Here is a 21,260-nt window from a genome sequence, read left to right on the forward strand (position 1 = left end):
TCCATTACCAAACTAGTTCTTACCTGGCTACTACTAGCTTTATTTCTTAGTCTCCTCTACATTCTGACTCTCCTCAGGGTTATGGTCCTCTGCCCCTGCCTCTAATCCTATACCCCTAGTATTATTAGCTTAGACCCTATTTGCAACTGATCCCAAGCAGTAACCTAGAAAGCGGTTTTTCTTTGTTATTCTTGTTATAGTACTGAGTAAGTCTGATTTCTTTGTTAATGGCCAAGACTTTTACATTATAAAACCATGGTACATCCACATCTTGAACACTGAGAGCAGATCTGGTCTCCCCTTCTCAAAAAATATATATTGGAATTGGAAAAAGTACAGAGAAGGGCAACAAAAATGATTAAGGGTACGGAACAGTTTCCATTTGAGGAGAGATTAGTAAGACTGGGACTTTTCAGTTTGAAAAAGAGACAACTAAGGGGGGATATGATAGAGGTCTATAAAATCATGACTGGTGCAGAGAAAGTGAATAAGTGTTATTTACTCTTTCACATAACACAAGAACCAGGAGTCAACCCAATGAAATTAACCGGCAGCAGGTTTAAAACAAACCAAAGGAAGTGCATCTTCATGCAGTGCACAGTCAACCTGTGGAACTCGTTGCCAGGGGATTTTGCGAAGGCCAAAAGTATAACAGGGTTCAAAAAATAACTCAATATGTTCATGGAGAACAGGTGCATCAATGGCTATTAGCCAAGATGGTCAGGGACACAACCCCACGCTCTGAGTGTCCCTAGCTTCTGATTGCCAGAAGCTGGGAGTGGACAACAGGGGATGGATCACTTGACTGCCTGTTCTGTTCATTCCCTCTGAAACATCTGCCATTGGTCGCTGTTGGAAAACAGGATATTGGCCTAGATGGACCATCGGTCTGACCCAGAAGGCCATTCTTATGTTCTTAATTAGGCAGGCCAAACAAGAATTTGAAGAGCAACTCAACTCAGCAGAAGACTCAGTAATTAACAGCAAAAACTTTCTAAGTACATCAGAAGCAGGAAGCCTGCCAAACAAAGTGGGACCACTGGACGACTGCGGGGCTAAAGGGACACTCAAGAAAGATGCGGCTGTTACAGAGAAGCTAAATTAATTCTATGCATCTGTTTTCGCTGCAGAGGATGTGACAGAGATTCTTGCACTGCAGCCATTCTTTTTAGGTGACAAATCAGAGGAACTGTCCCAGATTGAGATGTCAGTAGAGGAAGTTTTGGAAAAAATTGATACATTAAATGGTAATAAGTCACCAGGAGCAGATGGTATTCACCCAAGAGTTTTGAAGGAACTCAAAGTTGAAATTGCAGAACTAACTGTGGTATGTAAACTATTGCTTAAATCAGCTTCTGTACTAGATGACTGGAGGGTAGCTAATGTGACACCAGTTTTTAAAAAAGGCTCTAGAGGTGATCCTGGCAATTACAGGACAATAAGCCTGATTTCAGAATCAGGCAAACTGGTTGAAACTAGAGTAAAGAACAGAATTATCAGACACGTAGAGGAACATGATTTGTTGGGGAGGAGTCAATATTGCTTTTGTAAATACTGTAAAGGAAATTATGCATCACCAATCTATTAGAATTCTTTGAAGGGGGTCAAGAAACATGTGGACAAGGATGATCCAATGGATATAGTGTACCTGGACTTTCAGAAAGCCTTTGACAAGGTTCCTCACCAGAGGCTCTTAAGCAAAGTAAGCAATCTTGGGATAAAAGGTCCTCTCATGGATTGGTAACAGGTTAAAAGACAGGAAACAAAGGGTAGGAATAAATGGTCAGCTTTCAGAATGGAGAGCGGTAAACAGCAGTGTCCCCCTTGGAGACTGAGTCTGTTATGTGCATCTCCCAAACCCCGAACAGCCAAACCACACCGATTCCACTGCAAAGGGGCCCCGCATAGCCATGGAAAAGGGACAGATCTGTCCCTAAGAGGTATTGACTCTGTCTCCCTTCATCTTAGTGGAGCTTTAACTCTGAATCTCTTAGGTCTTGTCTACACTTATAACACTATATGGCACAGCTGCGCCGCTGTAGCGCTTCAGTGTAGGCACTACCTATGCCAATGAGAGGGGTTCTCCCATCAGCACAGGTAATCCACCTCCCCAGGAAACGGTAGCTAGGTGGATGGAAGAATTCTTCCATTCACCTAGCACTGTCTACATGGGAACTTAGGTCAGCTTAACAATGCCACTTAGGGGGGTGGATTTTTCACATTGCTGATTGATGTAGTCAAACTGATCTAATTTTCTAGCATAGACCAGGCCTTAGTTTTACCCCTTAAGACTGCTGTATGTCTGCAACTGCCAGAAGTTTTCAGCCATCCCTCCCTCCAAACTCTGTGCACAATAGGGGTATAAAAAGTTAACTGGTTAAACTATTAAAATTATATCTGTTAACTGAGGTCCCTCTGGCTGACTGGCGTGGGGCGGCCGGGGCTAGGGTTGCTCCAGTCAGCCGGAGTGGCTGGTGCTGGGGTCCGGCCGGAATCCGGCTGGCGCAGCTAGGGCTGGGGTCCCTCTGGCCAGCCGGTGTGGCACAGCCGGGGCTGGGGTCCTTTCGGCTGCGACGGGCCACCAGGGTTAACGGTTAAGGCTGGTTAACAGTAACCCTAATGCTTACCGGTTAACCAGTTAACCGTTTAACCTTTTACTTCCCTAGTGCACACGGTGAGCATGGACAATGAGCAGGCTAAATCTTCTGGTTAATGACTTCTTGGATAGTTATATTCAAGAGTTAGTGATGTTGAAATGGACCAAGACCACTACAGGGACACAGTCAGCGCTAAGGACATCTTAGATGGGTTCATAGTTCAGTGGGCCAATGACAGGAACAAACTTTTGGGAGCCCACGTATTTATCAGACGAACAGACTTCCAAGTAAATATTTACCAGATTTCTATCACACTCACTGTAAAGTCACTAATCCAGCCGATTTTAGTCACTGCATGAAAAAATGGTGCTGGCACCCTAACTCTGACGTGGTCCAAGCAACCTGTCTTTGTTCATCCTTGAGATATGTCTTCCACCTCCCGCCGCACCTCCTTCCATTCTTGTGTCTAATCACTGGAAAGAGGCAACAGAACTTTAAGCACGTCCTTGCAATCTGAAGAGCTCTCTTAGATACAGGTTGGTAGAAAGAAAAAAACATCCCTGACTATTCCGAATTCTCTCCTGTCCCTGTGTAAGGCACTGTAAGTGTTGGAGCACATGAGGCATGGCAGCCTGTGTGCAGTGCAGATTGTTATCTTTAGTGAGCAGCTGTGTATCAGGGCTGTGTTTACAGTAATAACAGAGACATGCTGGGCTAGTCTGTCTCAGACTCATGGCCACTGCTGGACGCGGCGGTTAAGTGTCTCGCGCAAAGTGGCATTGCCTGCAGCATGAATCCACACCGCTGCTCCATCTGCAAACTTCACTTTACACAGTCCCTTTGGATAGAAATGGAGTGCCAATAACCCCAACAAAGGCTTCCTCAGAAGGATCTTTGTGTGATACTGTCTCCTCACAGAGTTTTAATGCCAAGCTGCCCACTTCAGAGAGTCCCAGCTTACTATAGCCCCATGGACCAAATTCAACCCTGACTTCCAATGAAGTTAATGCAGTGGTTCTCAAACTAGGGCCACTGCTCGTTCAGAGAGAAAGCCCCTGGCGGGCCAGGCAGGTTTGCTTACCTGCCACATCCGCAGGTTCGGCCAATCGCGGCTCCCACTGGCCGCGGTTCGCCACTCCAGGCCAATGGGGGCTGCAGGAAGGGTGGCCAGCACATCCCTCGGCCCGCGCCACTTCCCGCAGTCCGCATTGGCCTGGAGCGGCGAATCGCAGCCAGTGGGAGCCGCGATTAGCCGAACCTGCGGACGCGGCAGGTAAACAAACTGGCCCGGGCTGCAAGGGGCTTTCCCTGAACAACCGGCGGCCATAGTTTGAGAACCACTGAGTTAATGCATCCACTCAAACCAGAGCTGAATTTGGCCCCAAATCAACAGGAGGTAGAGGAAGAGAATGGTATCATTTCACATCTGATTCTTTATCATCTGACTTTAGCCCAAAGTCCTTTATGTTTATACCTAATTCTTTCACCCACCACCGATACACAGCCACTTCCTGCCATCCTAACACTGCACTGGGCAGAGAGGGCCGGGCCTCTGAGGTGGCACCGAGCACTCTCTCTCTCTGTCTTAGAGGTGCTGGGCTGGCTGGTTCTTGCTCGCGTGCTCAGAGGCTAACTGATCGCCATATGTGGGGTATGGAAGGAATTTTCCCCCAAGTCAGATTGGCAGCGACCCTGGGGTTTTCCACCTTCCTCTGCAGCATGTGGGTGCGGGTCACTTGCCAGGATCATCTGGGTGTATTGCATTAAATCATTTCCCTACCATCGCAGGGGCCTCGAGCACTGGTCAGTCCCTCCTATTCTCTGCCCATGGCACACAACATTCTGGTCTCCTGTGGGTCTCATTTACTGTGGTCTCATTTCAGTTGTTGGGTTTAGTGTGCGGGTGCTGAGTGGGGTTGGTGGCCTGTGAGATACAGAAGGTCAGACCAGCTGACCTGGTGGTTCCATCTGGCCTTAAATTCTAGGGCTCTGAGGCCATAGTTCAGTTATGACTCAGAGGAAAGAGTGCAAGCAAACCATCTCACTTTTTCATTTTGTTTATTCTGACCATTTGAAAGCACTTTGTGCATAGTCAGTTTCACAGTTTCCCCTGTACAGTCAGTCAGGCAATTTTCCCTGTTTGGGTGGGTCTTTCATACAGTAACAGGGGCAATAAAACACTTTATTACATGGCGAAATGCTATTAGAACCCTACAAAACTGGCAGAATGTAGGGGTGGGCAGGTCTGGCATGTGAAACTACTTGGTTTTTTACAAATAAATAATAGTGCCTGGCTTTTATCTAGTATCTTTCATCAGAGGGGCTCAGAATAGTTCACAGAGAATTGCCCCATTTAAGTTAACTGAGGCCCAGGAAAGTTAATTGTCTTTCCCAGTCAGTGGCAGAGCCATGAACAAGATTTCCCAGGTCCCCTATACTATCAACAAGAGCACTGTGACGCCCTGAAAACCCTCAAGTGTTTGCTTTTACATCTCATGCAACCTGCTGCACAACACCTTTGTAAGTGCCTGCTCTGCGCTGAATTCCAACGGGACCCCCTCAGCCCTACTCCTCATCACCAGAAGGGCGCACCTCCTATTGGGAAGGATGGGCGCAAAGGCACCGCTTCCACTAAGAAAGCATTCACAGCTATGGAGATTGTGAAACAGTGACAGGCTTTTCCTAAAAACTGCTCTGGAAATTCATTTATCAATATATACCATGTGTTCTTCTTTCATGATCATTCAACTGTTGATGGCCCGGATGCCCCAATCAAACCTCCTATGAAAGACCCCACACCCATGTGAAGGGTGCTGGAGTACTCGTGAGAGGAGCTGATTACAGGGTCAAGGCTAAGATATAGGAATTAATCAAGCAGTTTTCCATTTAGGAACCCAGCTTAAGTAATCTGAAGCACGTGGAATGCCAAATGATCAAATCTAGTATGAAGAATTACTAGAGTCACATCATGTAGGGTAATATGCATTGACATTTCATTTAGGAGCATTTTTTTAAATCACTGCAAGATGCCGAACAACTTAACAGATTTGCTAGACAACTGAACTTTATGTTCAGGGTGCGTGAGTCTATCATTAATATTTTCCCAGCCTGATTTAATGATATGACAATCGATAAAGTGACGACCACTGTTCAGATCCTAGACAGCCAAATGTATTTACCAGCCGGGACATATTTTTTAATTAAATAAAATCCTCTGATCAATGCTAGGATGTCTATCGGTATTTTAACCAAATAAGATCCAGGATGCTCACTATTAACAATTTAACACATACATGCGCTTCCAACAATATGAATATCATCATCACGTTTTTGCATGAGACAAACACATCCTCAGCTGTTGGGTACACGGGGAATCAGTGTCAATAAGTAAACATCTGGGGTGTGAACTGATGAAAGGCTGAGCTTCTTAAAGGGTTTCAAAAGAATCTCAGGATTATCAAGTTTGGACTCAGTTTGCTTTGGTGTCAAAGAGTTTGGACATTTCTCTAAGCCAAGCTGGATAGTTCACAAGGACGGATTTTCTTGTGAAATTTCCAGTACATTTGCTTCCTTGAGAACACAGTCTCTCTCGTGGTATTTATCTGGTTCCAGTCCTATATGAAAACTGCCCTTTGCCTAGATGGTAACAATGCAAAGATCCACCAGTAACTCTGTACAGGGCAACATCTCCTTTTAAATAAGAAGAGGGTTTGATATGACTCAATGATCTGACCAACAGAGGATCTTGAGGTGCTCGAGATGAGTGTGAGGGGAGAGTGACACACATTGCTTTTGGAGTAGACACTATTTTGCCTTGAAGTAAAAAAGAGCTAAAACTCTGACTCTTTGATCCATCCAGAAAAGAGATAAAGGACCCAATTTCCCTGTCGCCGAGTATCTCCTGTTGCAATGCAGCAACTTTCCTTCTCCCCCATGGCTGCCCCTAGACAGATGTGGCTTCTATTCATCCCTCCTATCCCATGAGTTCTGGGTGAGTAACTCAGTGACACTGCTGCTTAAAGCCAGAGCCCAGAGGGCATGTTTGAGTTTGTGCTCAGAGCCTGGGAGCATGCCCAGCTCACCCTCCTGACAGGTGGAGGAAGAGGAAACTGGAAACTTGAACTTTTGCAACAACAATAGCTTCTGTTTCTCTCGGTCGCTTAGACATTTCTCCCCCCCCAATATGTTACTGTTTAACAGCAGGGGTGGGTCACTCTCCTGGGACTTGCCCTCAGTTTTGCAACTTTAACTGCAAGAAAAAACAGTATATTTCAACATTACAGAATACGCTCTTCTTCTAAACTCTGGTGAAAGAGTCTATCCATCCAGGAAAACTACTTAAGCCACTGCAGAAACCTCTGATCATGCTCTTGTGTTCCTAGAGGCAGGCTGCCTGAAGACTACATTTGCTTCTGAATCCTTTAGCAATCATCTAATGGCCAATAATTACTGCCTTGGTACAGTACAATTATTCTGTATATAGAAACCAATCCAAAACGTTATAAGGAATCAACACAGACAGTTAAACCACAGCACAGGGAGAGCGAATGTAAGACGTATAGGTGAAGCAGAAGACAGATATTTTCAACTGAAGTCTGAAATGACATGGAGGAAGACAGACAAACTCCTCCTAGCCGGAGGAGTTGCAGAGGAGAAGGCTCTTATACCAAGTGTGATGAGACTGTCTGAAGGGACAAAGAGGAGCCTATTGCTATATAAGCAGAGATGGTGAGCAGGGAGTAGAGAGACAGGCGACAGAAGGAAGCATGCTGGAGTAAGTTCAGAGGGCTTTGGGGGACAGAAAGGGAAAGAACTATATCCAGAAACGAACAGGAAGCAGCGGAGTTGTTTAAGGAGGTGAGTGGTATCTAAGTAGTAACCCACTGCTGAATGGAGAGAGAGACAATCAGGAGTCACAGAAACCTCATTTTTACTTTTCATGTCTTACTACACATGCCATGAAAAGACCAGGAGGACATGGTGACAGATGACAGATTTGAAACACGTATGATTCAGGAGGTGGCTAACATGTTCCATGACCCACATGGCCAATTTTCCCTCAGGTGAGAGGAAAGGAGAAAGAAGTTACAGCCACACACGACAAGCTGGAGCCTAGTGCAATGGGATGCTGGTTCATAGCGGGGCTCTGACCGAGACGCTATAGTCATACAAATAACAACATCACTGCTGGAAGATGTTCAAATGCTACAGCACCGAGCAGGCTAACAGAGCCAATACTCTCATGCAGCTGAATCCCTTCAAAATGATACGATGTGCACATCTGACCTAGCGCCTGTTACTGTTAGTTACCCGTGATGCTGTGCAAATGCAGAAGTTATTATGCGTCAATCATCATCACATACACACACAGCTTTAGAGATTAGAACCTCGCCCCGACCATGTTGGCTAATAGCCATTGATGGATGTATTCTCCAGGAAGTTACCTAATTCTTTTTTGAACCCAGTTATACTTTTGGCCGTCACAACATCCCTTGGCAATGAGTTCCACAGGCTGACTATGTGTTGTGTGAACAAGTACTTTCTTATGTTTGTTTTAAATCTGCTGCCTATTAATTTCATTGGGTGACTGCTACTTCTTGTGTTGTGTGAAGGGGTACACACCTTCCTATTCACTTTCTCCAAACCATTCCTGAGTTTATCTCAATCAGAACCCCCCTTACTTGTCTCCTTTATAAGATGAACAGCCCCAGTCTTTTTAATCTCTCATAGAGAAGCTCTTCCATCCCCCTAATAATTTTTGTTGCCCTTCTCTGCATCTTTTCCTATTCTAAAATATCATTTTTGAGACGGGGCGACCAGAACTGCACGCAGTAGTCAAGCTGTGGGCATATCATGGATGTATATAGTGACATTATGATATTTTCTGTTTTATCATCTATCCCTTTCCCAATGGTTTCTAACATTCTGTTCGCTTTTTTGGCTGCCGCTGCACACTGAGTGGATGTTTTCAAAGAACTATCCACAATGACTCCAAGATCTCTTTCTTGGGTGGTGACAGCTACTTTATACCCCATCATTTTGCATGCGTAGTTGGGATTCTGTTTTCCAATGTGTATTACTTTGCGTTTTTCAACACTAAATTTTATCTGCCATTTCTTCACCCAGTCACCCAGTTCAGTGAGATCCCTTTGTAACTCTTCGCAGTCTGCTTTGGACTTAACTATCCTGAATAATTTTGTATCATCTGCAAATTTTGCCACCTCACTGCTCACCCCCTTTTCCAAACCATTTATGAATATGTTGAACAGCACTGGTCCCAATACAGATCCTTGGTACATACCCTGCTATTTCCCTCTCTCCACTTTGAAAACTGACCATTTATTCCTACCCTTTGTTGCCTATATTTTAACTAGTTACTGACCCATGAGAAGACCTTCCTTCTTATCCCATGACTGCTGAGTTTGCATAAGAGCCTTTGGTGAGGGACCTTGTCAAAGGCTTTCTGAAAGTCCAAGTACACTATATTGACTGGATCACCCTGTTCCACAAGCACAGGATTATAGCTGAGGTGGGAAATGAAGAGGCTGAGCGGATGAATTCCTAAGTAACTAGGATGCAGTTTTCATGCAAAGCTCCTTGATTGTAAAAAGCAAAGGGGTGAGAAATGCAGGAAACAGCAGCAGAATTATGTCTAAGTAGAAACAGTCTAAGGGCTTCTTGTGGTGTCAGTGGAGTCTTTAAAAGGTTAACTTGGCTCTTCCTAGTTATTTAAATCAAGGATGGCCAAATGTGGCACAACACACAAAGGCCAGAAGAGATTTCTAAAAGGAAAAAAAAAAAACCACTGCTCCAAGTCTGGTCTTTCTAACTGTGTATTGTATAGACTTGAACAGCATTTCAGTGCCTGCTGTAGTCGGTCAACTCTTTGGAGCAGGGACTCCCTGAGTCTGTACACTGGTAAGCACAGTGTCAGCACTCAAACAGATTCATCTTTCTGATGGCAGTACTGCCTTTGGAGACTACAGGTCCCAGCACACAATGCGCCACCTGCATCTGACTGGAGGCATTGCATGCTGGGATCTGTAGGCAATAAGGGCCACCATGGTATCAGAGAGGATGGTGTCTGCAGTCTCTTCCCTTTATTGTATATTAGGTGCAGCCCTGTGGTTCTTTGAGAGCTGCCAGCATGCCCCCTTGACTGGGCAGAGCTGGAAGTACTTGCCTTACATGATTGTCACACAGTCATAGATTATAAGGCCAGAAGGGTCGCACCAGACCATTTAGTCTGATCTCCTGCGATCCACAGGCCCTCAAACCCTACCTGGTTACCCCTGCATTGAACACAATCACTTGAATTGAAATAAGTGTCACAGCCCTCAGGAAACTCAGCTATTATGTGCCACAGGCAGACCAGGGGGCACCAAGGCCCAGACACTGTCTGTCTGTTTTGGAATTATTATGTATTGTTTGTCTTGCGCTACTGCCCAAAATCCCCAGTCCCGGAGCAGGCCCCTGTTGCTCTCGGAGCTGCACAGACACAGAACAAAGAGATGGCCCCTGCCCCAAGCAGCTGACAATCTATAAGATGAGAGTCAACAGGTGGATACAGACAGCTGGGGGAGGACCATGAAACGACGAGACTACATGGACATTGAAAGTTCAACTGAAACACGCTGAATTGCTTGACACAAGGTAGGGATGGCCAGTCACCCAACCAGTTTTCATTTTTCAGTAGGTTTTACAGAGCCCAGTTAAAATCAATTCAGAGACAATCTCAACTGATCAAAATGTCACCTTTTAAAAGGGCAGGTCAAGTTTCTTGACACTTCCTTGCTCTGAAGGAAGAATAGCTCCGTGCCAATCTCCTGGTCTGCTGAACGTTTAAACATGCAATGCCGGCTACTGCCCGCTGTTACAAATTGCCCTGATAACAGTGTGTTGACACATGTACTTTGTTTCTATGAGCCAATATCACACAGCGCTTATTAGAATACTGTTCCATCATATTTATTCGGCTAAGGAACTCCGCTGCAAGCCCATATTTTTGTAGATGGTTTATTAAAAAATAAGAGTGAAACACTGAGAATCAATATTAATACTGTATATAAAGGCAAAGGGGATGGAGGCAGTATTTCTTCAAGCTTTTGCTTCTTGCTTCCCCTTGCCTCTCCTCCTCAACACACACAGATCAACAGAGGTTGGGGAAACTAAACTATCCAGAATAATAGGTATTGTCTGCAGTTATGGCTAAATACATACAGGGCCTGAAGTTAATGGGAGTTGGCCATCTGCTCCAATGGGACTCAGATCACTCCTCAAAGGGGAATTTATTTTTATTTTTAATGCAAAAATCAACCTACATTTGCTTCATCGGGACCAGCTGACACAAAGGTAAGAACCTGACAGACAGTCAAGACAAGACTCCATGGACTCAAGCCTCCCACTGGCTTCCAACATACATATCCCTGCCCTCTCCTCTTGTACCTCCTATGTCTGAAGAACTGACTGTTGCCAGCAGACCTTGTACGCCACTGCCTAATCTCCACCTTCACTGAAATCCTCACCCCCACCCCCACAATACAGTAGCTCATTTCCCTATGGCTGACTGAATCCCCAGCTCTTCAGATTGCAGTGCACACAGAATGCTGCTGCCCGCCTCCTTGCACATACAAACACGCAGTCCTCAAATGTTCCACTGGTTCTTCGTTCCCTTTAGGATCCAGTCCAAAACTACCCTCTATGTCTATGAAACCCTCTGTGGATTTTCTTAAACTCACCGCCCTGCCACCAGGGGGGCTCCCTATCCCTAGGCTACTCTTCCCCTCTGGCCACGACTCATGCTAGCGCTATCATGTGACAATGGTAAAGAACCAGAGAGAGAGAGAGTAATTTTCTTCCAACACTGAACAAGGAACTCGGTCGGAATAAGGAATACAATATTATCCCTAAAGCTCCTCTGTCTCTCTCTCTCTCTCTGCTTCACTGTACAGCTTCTGCCTAGGTCCTCCTCCGCCCCCTGCCCCCAATGTCTGGCTTCCCCCAGCAGTTTTAAAGAAACACAGCTCATATCCTCACAACTGCCTTCTCCGCAGCTCATGAATCTAGAACAGCTCGTCAGTATCTCTCTGCCTCATTGATGCTCCATCTCATGTCAACTAACAACTGAAAAACTGCATCTCTCCCTCACCAGTTCCCCTTCATTTCTCTCTCCTTGCTAGTCGTGTTCGTAGTTGCATTGTTTAACCCTGTAAAATGCTCTGAAGTACAGTTTGCATGGAAAACACTAAACAAAGAGTTGTCCTGTGTTACTGACTATGCAAAAGCAAGAAAGCTGGTCAGTCCCATTCAAGTAATGAGCAAAAACGCAAGCAGCAGACGAAGTCAGTGTGTGCAAGAGAGACTGGTCCAGTCACTCACAAACATCTGGGGGCTTCTCCCCCCAGTCTGTAAGCTGAAATGACTGAGATGTGAATAATACCAGTAGCCATTCTACAATCCAGGCAATGTTCGGTCTCTGTTCAGTTTTACTGGCCCTGCTTAATGAGACAGGTTATGATACAATACAGCACGTACATCCTGATTCTTACTGTGATGTCAACTGCATGGATATGCAAGGCACGGCCTGCAATGGCTTAGCCGAGTGCGCTGATTGGGTTTTCAGTGCGTTTTAATAATTATAATACAGTGATCTGAGGCCAAGGGATAAATTACGGTTTAATCAAGTCTGAAATTAAATTTTAAAACCCTAAAGCAGTCTGCCTCCCTGTTGTCTAGCTTGCCACAGAGCCTGGGGCTCAGAGCAGCTCGAGTTCTCTTGCAAAATGAAGTGCACACAGTTGAACGGGGCAAGAATCCATATATACCTATATCCCTATGTATATATACACATACACGATACTGTAATGAACTGGGTTGTGTCTATGAATGGCACTGCCCTCTACTGTGCGGAATTAGAACTGCTCAGCCATGTGTCATGAACCCTGTACTATTACTAACTAAAGACAATTCTCCTTTGCTCAAGGGAAATGGCCCTGTGCTTTTGGAGGTCTGCTCATGTCTTCACCATAACAAGCAGCATAGCAAAAGCCATCAAGGTCTTGGATGGCTGGTGGGTTGGCTGGAGGGGGCGGGGGCTGTTTTTACATTTATGGTCTATAATTTGTGCCCCATGGCTATCACTGAGGGCATATCTACACTGCTCAGTTAACCTGGGGATTGGCATCTGGGTCTGTGCACTGTTAGCCCGAGTATGAGCATCTCTACCCGTGTTAGTGTGTCCTCATTGTTTCTGCCCTCGCCTATGTGTCTGGGGGCATGTCCCATGGTTCTCTGTGCTGAGATGCTCAAGGATTCTTTCCCAGTCAATTGTGCCAACCGCAGGGAACTGTGGGAAGGACATTGCAGGGCTGACAACATGAATATTCTTGCCTGCATCCTCACTGCAAAGTGGGTTCCAGCTGGAGCTAAAACACAGCTCGGGCTTTAACACATACCCCCAGCTGTGCAAGCAAGCACAGCTACAAAACAGAAATACGCACTTGAGGATCGTGTGTGGAGATTGGGGGAGGGTTGTGCAAAAACACGAGCAGAAACATGGGCTAAGGCTACAGAGTGGGCATCCCCCGAGAGGGCTGGGGGAGCAGTGATCTGGACATGGCGGGGCAGGTCGCTCGGGGCACTAGGAAAGGCAGGGAGTTTCAAGCATAGGGGACACTGTGGAAGGAAGATGGATGAGGGAGAAAGAAGGAGCAGACAAAAGCAGCTTGGGAGGAGCACCAGCAATAGAAATGGAGGGGTGGTCAGTGGGAAGGAGAGCACAGGCGGGGCAGTGACTGTGCATTACACAGTTGCATAATGCGCAGCAGCAGCAGTCTATACGGACACCAGTGTAAACATGGGAAACAGAGAGAGAGAACACGGTGCACAGCCCTGCCACTCATTGCCCTGGCAAGACTCACAAATCACCCAGACATCACTAAGGAACGGCTTCCTGCAATTACCAACAGCAGAACACATGTGCCAATTAGCTGCACACCAACATCCTACAAGAACCTTGATTTAGGCCAGATCTCAGCCCTCGGGTGCACCAGAACAAGGCTGCTTCCTCTGAGATCCCAGGAAGAATGCAAGGGGGCACCCCTAGGTTGGGGCAGTGACTAAGAGCCATATGGACCCCAGAGAGAGGAAACAAAAGCAGCAGCCTACAGCAAAGAGCTCCTGGGAAGCCGGCAGGCCAGACGGAAGAGGCTAAGTGGAATGATACACAAGGTGAAAGGTTCCTCTGACAAAGGATGAGGCCGTGTGGGCTGTGGCCAGGTGGGGGATGCAGACTGCTCCTCTTGGGCGTCAGATAGTTTTTAGTTGTGACACCTCCCGTTCCTTCCATGTACAGTCCCCAGCAGGGGTGCTCTGGGCACAGGAAATGCATTCATCTGTTAATCTTCCCGGGAACTCACGGGGCCAGACTGATGTCCCCATGTGTGCACAGAACAGTACAGCAGAGGAACCTGCCTGCAGGAGTGAGCGGGTGCTCAGTTTGCACAGCCCATTAGTCCCTGGTTTCCCTGTTGGGACTGTCAACAAGAGCGCCAGGCCCAAGGGTATTTGAGAGATGGAGACACCCGCCCACTAGGAAGTAGACTGAGGCCACTGGCTAGCTTGACACAGTCCCCCAGACAGGAGCAACTCTCAGTAACTACTGGCCTCAGGTAGATCTGAAGCAGTGAGCTAAACACCCACAGTTCCCATTACTGCTGGACTCCTTTCTCCGCACCCTACCAAGCAGCCGCATTACTAGACACCCTGTGAAATCAAAGCAAGCATCTTGGAGGAAAGCAGGAACCATGTGACAACAAAGGGCTCAGGGCAGACTCCCACCCAAGTAGTGATGTTAACACACAGTATAAGTATCCGAACAGTCACTCACCTGTCGACTTCTGAAACGTTGTTGATCCTAGCGGCTTCCAACAGGGCATCTTCTAAGAGAGACAAAGAGGAGAAACCCTAGTAAAGCAGCTGGCAAGAAGCCCACACCAAACGCACATGCATAACCTGCACATGGTACGGCTTATGTCTACAAGGAACGTGAACCCTGGTGCTCCAGGGGCATTATTACACAACACTGGGTAGGTAGAAACTTCCCTATGGGCAGGTTATTCCCGACCTGTCCGCTAGGGGATTTACAGAAACTTCCTCTGAAGCAGCTGGTGTTGGCCCCTGCTGGACGCAGGATAAGCTGGTCTGACTAAATGCAGCAATTCCTATATTACCTCATTTTAAAAACAGAGGGTTGACCTGCGGACTACAGTTCCCAGGATGCAATGCTTCACATTAGCCACTACCATTAGACTCAGGGTGGAGCGCTGCTGATGGAGCGTGTAGCTCCGCAGGTCTGGATGCTAGCGAGGGGGGTTGCTGGCGCGTCAGAGAACATGGTGTGCTGTGTCCAGCCACCCTTGATGTAACATGGAGTTTACAGCAATATGATGTGCATGTCCTCAGGTCAGGGGCCAGCACTCCCTGAATGTCAGGCAGCACCTAGCACGCTGTGGGTGGCATGACACACAAATAGAAATGATGATTACTTCAGCTGGCTGCACCAGCCACCTGAGTTCTGGAGGCTGACACTGTTCTGCAGAGAAGAGAGAGTACTAGAGAGAGAGGGCTCGGGAGCTATTCTGGGACCTGGGAGTGAGTCACTCCAGATGCTGCACCTCTCATGGTTCTGCAGAAAGCAGGGAGCTTGTTTCAGTGAGGGAAGAAGGGAGGACTTTTCCTGTGTACCACACTGAAAAGCAAACTGACACTTGGGGCTACTGTGCCCAGCGTGAATTATTGGAATCACTAGCACTGGGATCCAAAGCCATTCCATTTTAGAGCCAAACGCTTCAGCCTGAGAGCAACAGCCAAAATGAGAGTGAACATTCCCCAGTAGATTAAGAGCACCACTTTCTGGCTCAACGGAGTAACTACACTGCTCTGCATTTTAACACACACAGATCATCTGTCATGCTGAGTGTCACACAGCACATGCACATTACAGAGAACGTCACTCCTAGACTGAAAAGAGAGAGGCTTTTAGGGGAGATTTAACCAGAGGAAATAACTTAGTGTCTGGAAGGGAAAGGAGCTATTCGGAGTGTAAAGCCGTATGTCCAGTGGAAATGACACGGAACGAGGAACAGTACTGCATAAAGAAAAGGAGTACTTGTGGCACCTTAGAGACTAACAAATTTATTTGACCATAAGCTTTCGTGAGCTACAGCTCACTTCATCCGAAAAGCTTACCTTTTCTTTTTGCGGATACAGACTAACACGGCTGCTACTCTGAAACCTGCATTACTGCATGTGTACAAGTCCCACCGATAACAAGTGACTCTCTGCCTCCTGGTGGATGACCAGAGCAGCTCTACCAAGCTGTATTCAGAGATTTCAAGAGTCCCATCGGGAAGACAAGACATCTGAAGCAAAATCTCATGAGAATGAACTAGATCTGGTACACAGGCTTCTTCCAGTCTTAGATTCAACCCTGAACTGATTCCATTCCCCTCCACAAAAAGGAAAGGGTTTTAGATTCAAAGGTTCTCACTCTGACGAATCTCTGTTGTGAGAGCCCTCCATCTGCCACAAACAATATTCGTTTGCAAAAGTACAAAAGCTAGAGAAGTATTCTGGGTATGGACATGCCAGCAAATACATTTAAAATGGAGGTGGTCAGGAATTTTCTGGTGAAAAATGCCAATCTGTCAAAACCAGAAGCATTCAGAGGAAAAGGTTGATTTGGATGAATCTCCTGATTCAAAACATTTTTTAAAGAAAGTTTCTAAATTGTCAAAATGTCCCATTTTGATGTTTTTAAAATGAAGTTTTGTTTTGCTGTTCCAAATGACTTTGTTTCCAAATTTTATTGAATTTATACTAAAAAAAAATAAAACTGAAACAATGTAAAAATCAGAATGAAACATTCTGATTGAGCCGATCCAATTTTTATTTTCAGATTTTCAATTCATGAAAATTTTCAAAATTTTGACATTCCCTCCCAAATTAGGATGAGAAAAAAATTCTAAATCTCAAAACTCTCACGGAGTGAGGGTAGGGAATTTCTCCCGTTCGCCTCTAATCTTAAAAGCAACAAACCACTGTTCCCACACCAATGAGTATCCCTCTTGCCTTCTATGGCAGGATTCCCAGAGATTCTGAGCACCTAACAGCTCCCATTGACTTCAGCAGAAGTTGTGGATACTCAGTGCATCTGAAAAATCAGACTCCCTACAGCCTCCATATTCAGAGCTGCTATGCATGCAGCTTTTTACTGCTGGCTGGTTTTTTACTGCTGGCTAGTTTAAATCTGAAATTGGGATTTGAGGAAAGACAGGTATGTTACAGAATCTAAGACAGAGATGTTTGCATGATTATCATTTAAAATGGGGATTTGGAGGGTTGTTTTTCATTTACAGATTCACCTGTAGTGCTAGGAACCCAACACAAGGGCACTGGGCTGGTGCACAAGAACCAGAAGGTTAAAGTGACCAGCCTCAGAAAGTGAAACTGACTAGCATACAGCAGTTTAAATGCCTTGGCCAAGCACAAGCAGCATTAATAGAGACAAATGCCGCGGAGTTTAAAAAAATCTTTCAGTTCTACTCATCACTGAACATCATTAACATTGCTGAGACGGATGGGACTTTTTTATAAAAAATTATGAATTTATCTTGACAATGTCCCTTCAAACAGAGTTTACCCAGGGCCGGGGTGTCACAGTGCAACTATATCTCAGCCAGTTAATGTTCAGCAAGCAGCCTGCAGCCAGCAGTGGGTATAAACTAGCAAACAAAATTCCATACTCAGAGCAAGGGCTGGCGAAAGACACCTGAAAGCCCTAGCTCAGCAGCACAGCTCAGAGAACTCCACAATAAAGCAAAAAGAAGAGTACTTGTGGCACCTTAGAGACTAACCAATTTATTTGAGCATAAGCTTTTGTGAGCTACAGCTCACTTCATCGGACGCATGAATGTATCTACTCTACTCCGTGCTCGTGCTCAATACTGCCTGCAGCTAGAGGAGAGGCTGCTGTGTTTTGGGGCCTGTGGCTTTGGAGGAGGCTGCATTCTATCCTCACCAACGCTATTAAGAGCTATGCCATGCAGCACTGTGACCACTGCACAGCCCTAGGTGGAGCCAGATGTGTTGCATTCTAAGGAGGTTAGAAAGTGCTCAGAGGTTCTCCAGCTCCCCTGAAGCAAGACTGGGAGGTTCAGCCCTCTCTCAGGTGACATACAAAGCCTTACCCAAAGCCACAGAATGAGTCAGGGAAAGAGCTGGGAGGAGAACTCAGGACCTTTCATTTCCCAGTCCCATGCTCAGTTCAAACTATGCAGTCATTAACATAAAAGTCATTAATGATAGCATGTATTAATTTATATAGGAGGACACACAACAGGGATGGGCTTTCTAACCCAGCAACTGGAGCTCATTCCAAGCCCCTGAATAATCCTGCATCTCAACCCCCAGTTTCTGTATAGCATGCACATACCAGACAGCTGATGGTTTGAAAGCTAGCATAGGCTCTCTGTTTGTCTATAAGATAGCAGAGCGGCAAGCAGACTAGACGACAGAGCTGAGCTTTTACTCCCAGCTCCAGCAGTGACTCGCTCAGTGACTTTAGGGAGACCACAAACAATCTGCTCCTCAGTTTCCCCATCATGGAGCTGATAATATTGATTTGCTTTGCCAAGGGTTGGGAGACCTAATTCATTAATAAAAAGAAAAGGAGTACTTGTGGCACCTTAGAGACTAACCAATTTATTTGAGGTTAGTCTCTAAGGTGCCACAAGTACTCCTTTTCTTTTTGCGAATACAGACTAACACGGCTGTTACTCTGAAACCTAATTCATTAATGTTTGCCAAGTGCTTTGAAACACAAAATGCTATGAAGTGCCAAGCACGAGAACCACTAAGGCCCCAGTCCTGCAAACATTCACACACATGTGGTACTTTGAATATGTGAGCAAAGGGACTATTCCAAAGGCTTAAAGTCAAGTGCATAAATAAATGTTTGGGGAATTTGAGAAGCAACAGCTGAGAGGCTGCTATCAATCAATTACTGTGGAAGACACAGATTGCTCAGAATATCCTGCCTCTTGGCCTCACCAAGGTGCGTATATAACTCTTCCACCCCACACATGTCTTAAAATTATCTGCAGCAGCGAACTGCCCTCAGTTAAAATATCAGTGCAACTCTAGCACTGTACTTCTATGCACTGTACACAGGGAGCTCACTTCTTGGAGAACCATTGCACCCCATCGTCTAAGGCTGGCCAAACCTCCCTAACAAAGCTCTCCCGCTAAAATAATCTGAAAACACAGACTCTTCCAACACAGAGACTAAAACAATGGATAAATATAGACCTAAGATTGGCATAGCCTCCAGAACAACACAGCCTGCCAACCACAGCCTGCAGATGCGTTCTGCTCTAATGCGGATGGGCGGTCCACAGACACATGACAGCCAGCTATGCAGTGCTTCACCTTGAGGCAGGCAAACCATGGAGGGTTGCATTCTGGGAACGTGTATCTCTACAGAAGATGCTTGGCTCATTCTTTGTTTTATGGTAGCACCAGAGCCACAACAGAGATCAGCACCCCTTCGTGCTGACAGCTGTAGAAACACAGGCCATTCCCTACCCCAAAGGGCTCGCATGGGTCCTGCCATCTCCCAGGGCCACTCCCCTCCATGAAAAGATTAGGGCAGCTGCATTTGAGGAGTTGCCCCCCAGAGATCAGGCGATGTCTGGACTCCACTAAAGGCACACAAATGCCTCTACGCTATTTGAAGCGCATCCCCCACTGGGAGTGGTAGGCTTTAACACAGCACAAGTACAAGGCGAGGGGTCAGTAATAGTCACCCTTGGATGCGTGGCCCTTGCTGTAGCAATACACCAGTGCAGCGGCAAATGCAGGAAGCGCGGCCCGGCTAGTCCAGCTCTCCCTCTTCTTCTGATGCCCCGCAGGGACTGGTCTGAGACGAACGTGCCACTCCGCAGCCGGTCCTGGGTACTGCCGCTCCAGCTCCCAGCTGGGTGCCACTAAGACCGGCGGCTCTGGTGCCCTGGCCCCTGTGGTACATGGGCCCAGCTCCTGCAGCTCTGGCATCCTGAGCTCTCCCATGCCCAGCTCCTGCAGCCCCAGCAGCCTCTCCAGCTCCCTGCGCCCCCTGGCGGCTGCCCCCGGGCACTGCCGCCCCTGTGCTCTGGTGGCCGCGCGCTGGTCGTGCAGCTGCGCCGCCCCGCGCCCCCTCGCGGCCGCTCCCGGGTACTGCGCCGCCCCGCGCCCTCCAGCGGCCCCGCCTCCGCCCGCCGCGTCCGTCAGCGCCGAGGCGCCACGGGAGGGCCTCGGGGGCGGCGGCCGGGCCCTCAGGAGCCGGGCGAGGCCCGGAGGCGGAGGCCTGGACAGCAGGGAGGCCAGCATCGTTGCCCCGGCCCGGCCTCGCTCAGGCCCCTCCGCGGCGCCGGCAGAGAAAAAAACAAAGATGGCGGCCCCCGAGAAAATGCTTCAGAGGGGACGTTGCGTGGGGACGCCGCAGCGGCGCGAACTGCCTGGTGGGAGTTGTAGTCTGTTCGCAGGCAGAGCCCCCCACGGGCGTCAGGCTGAGGACTACAACACCCATGAGGCCCCTGGGCATACGCAAACAATACTCCCCGCCCTCCTCACACGCGGCGGTCAGCGGCAGGCCGAGGAGCATGCTGGGGGCCGCGTAAATCCCGAGGCATACTGGGGCACGGTCGTTTTGGTAACAGGGATGCGGGCGTCCCGCTGTTCTGTCATAGGGCGGTGTGAGGCCCTTTCGCCGGCAGGTGGCAGCACGGCCTAGCGGTTAGCGCGCAGGCCTGGGAGCGCGGGGCCCTGGGTTCTAGCCCCGCGCCTGGGCGGAAGGAGAGTCTAGGAGTGAGAGTACAGGCCCGGACGCCTGGGTTCTGTTCCCAGCCCTGGGAGGGAGCTGGGCTCCGGCCAGCAGGAGTCGGGCTCTGGGGCGGAAGCGTGCGCCGGGGGCTAGCGCAGGGGGGGTGTCTGGGCCTGGGAGGGGGGGATCAGGCTGCAGCCCTTCCAGCAAGGGCCCCAGAGGGTCTCAGGAGCCCCAACAGTGTGCTGAGGGCGAGGGACATATGGCGATGAGCATAGGAGTCCGTGTCCATTGCTGCGTCACTCAGAGGCCTGTGATTCCCCCATGCTCATTGCTGTGGGTTAATATTCCCCTGCAGCGTCTCGGGGTCGTAGGGGGTCCCCTGCACCAGGGGGCAACGTTTCCGCCTCTCCCGAGGTGACCTGGCTAGTTGGGGTGAGTGGGTGGGATGTCAGGGAGGCTGCTGCCAGACACCCCCAATCCCTTCCCTGCTTCACCTGTCAGGGATGGTCTAGACTAGTGGTTCTGAACCAGGGGTCTGTGTACCCCCTGGGGGGTACGCAGGGGTCTTCCAGGGGCACATCAACTCATCGAGATCTTTGCCTAGTTTTACAACAGGCGACGTCAAAAGCACTAGCGAAGTCAGGACAAACTAAAATTTCATAGCCTGACTTGTTTATGCTGCTCTGTAGACTGTATGCTGAAATGTAAGTACAATATTTATATTCCATTTGGTTTATTTTATAATTATATGACGAGAAAGTCAGCAACTTAGCAGTATCAGTGTGCTGTGACTCTGATTT

At 47.7% G+C, this 21,260-nt stretch overlaps 1 protein-coding gene across 2 annotated transcripts in view; it reads right to left on the minus strand.

Annotated features, from left to right (window-relative positions):
• CLPB (ClpB family mitochondrial disaggregase) overlaps positions 1-20,087 on the minus strand; it is a 145,579-nt gene extending 125,492 nt beyond the window's left edge. The window contains exons 1-2 of one of the 2 annotated variants that reach the window (XM_048838534.2): positions 19,463-20,087; positions 14,485-14,533 (exon numbers count right to left, since the gene is read on the minus strand). In XM_048838534.2, coding sequence (XP_048694491.2) covers positions 14,485-14,533; positions 19,463-20,024 — 611 coding nt within the window. In that variant the 5' untranslated portion in view covers positions 20,025-20,087. Of the gene's footprint in view, positions 1-14,484; positions 14,537-19,462 lie in introns of both variants that reach the window. The other variant, XM_048838526.2, reaches the window with a different exon arrangement.
• Positions 20,088-21,260: the final 1,173 nt, after the last annotated feature.

This window comes from Caretta caretta, chromosome 1 (genome assembly GCF_965140235.1).
Source record: "Caretta caretta isolate rCarCar2 chromosome 1, rCarCar1.hap1, whole genome shotgun sequence".
Classification (NCBI taxonomy): domain Eukaryota; kingdom Metazoa; phylum Chordata; order Testudines; family Cheloniidae; genus Caretta; species Caretta caretta.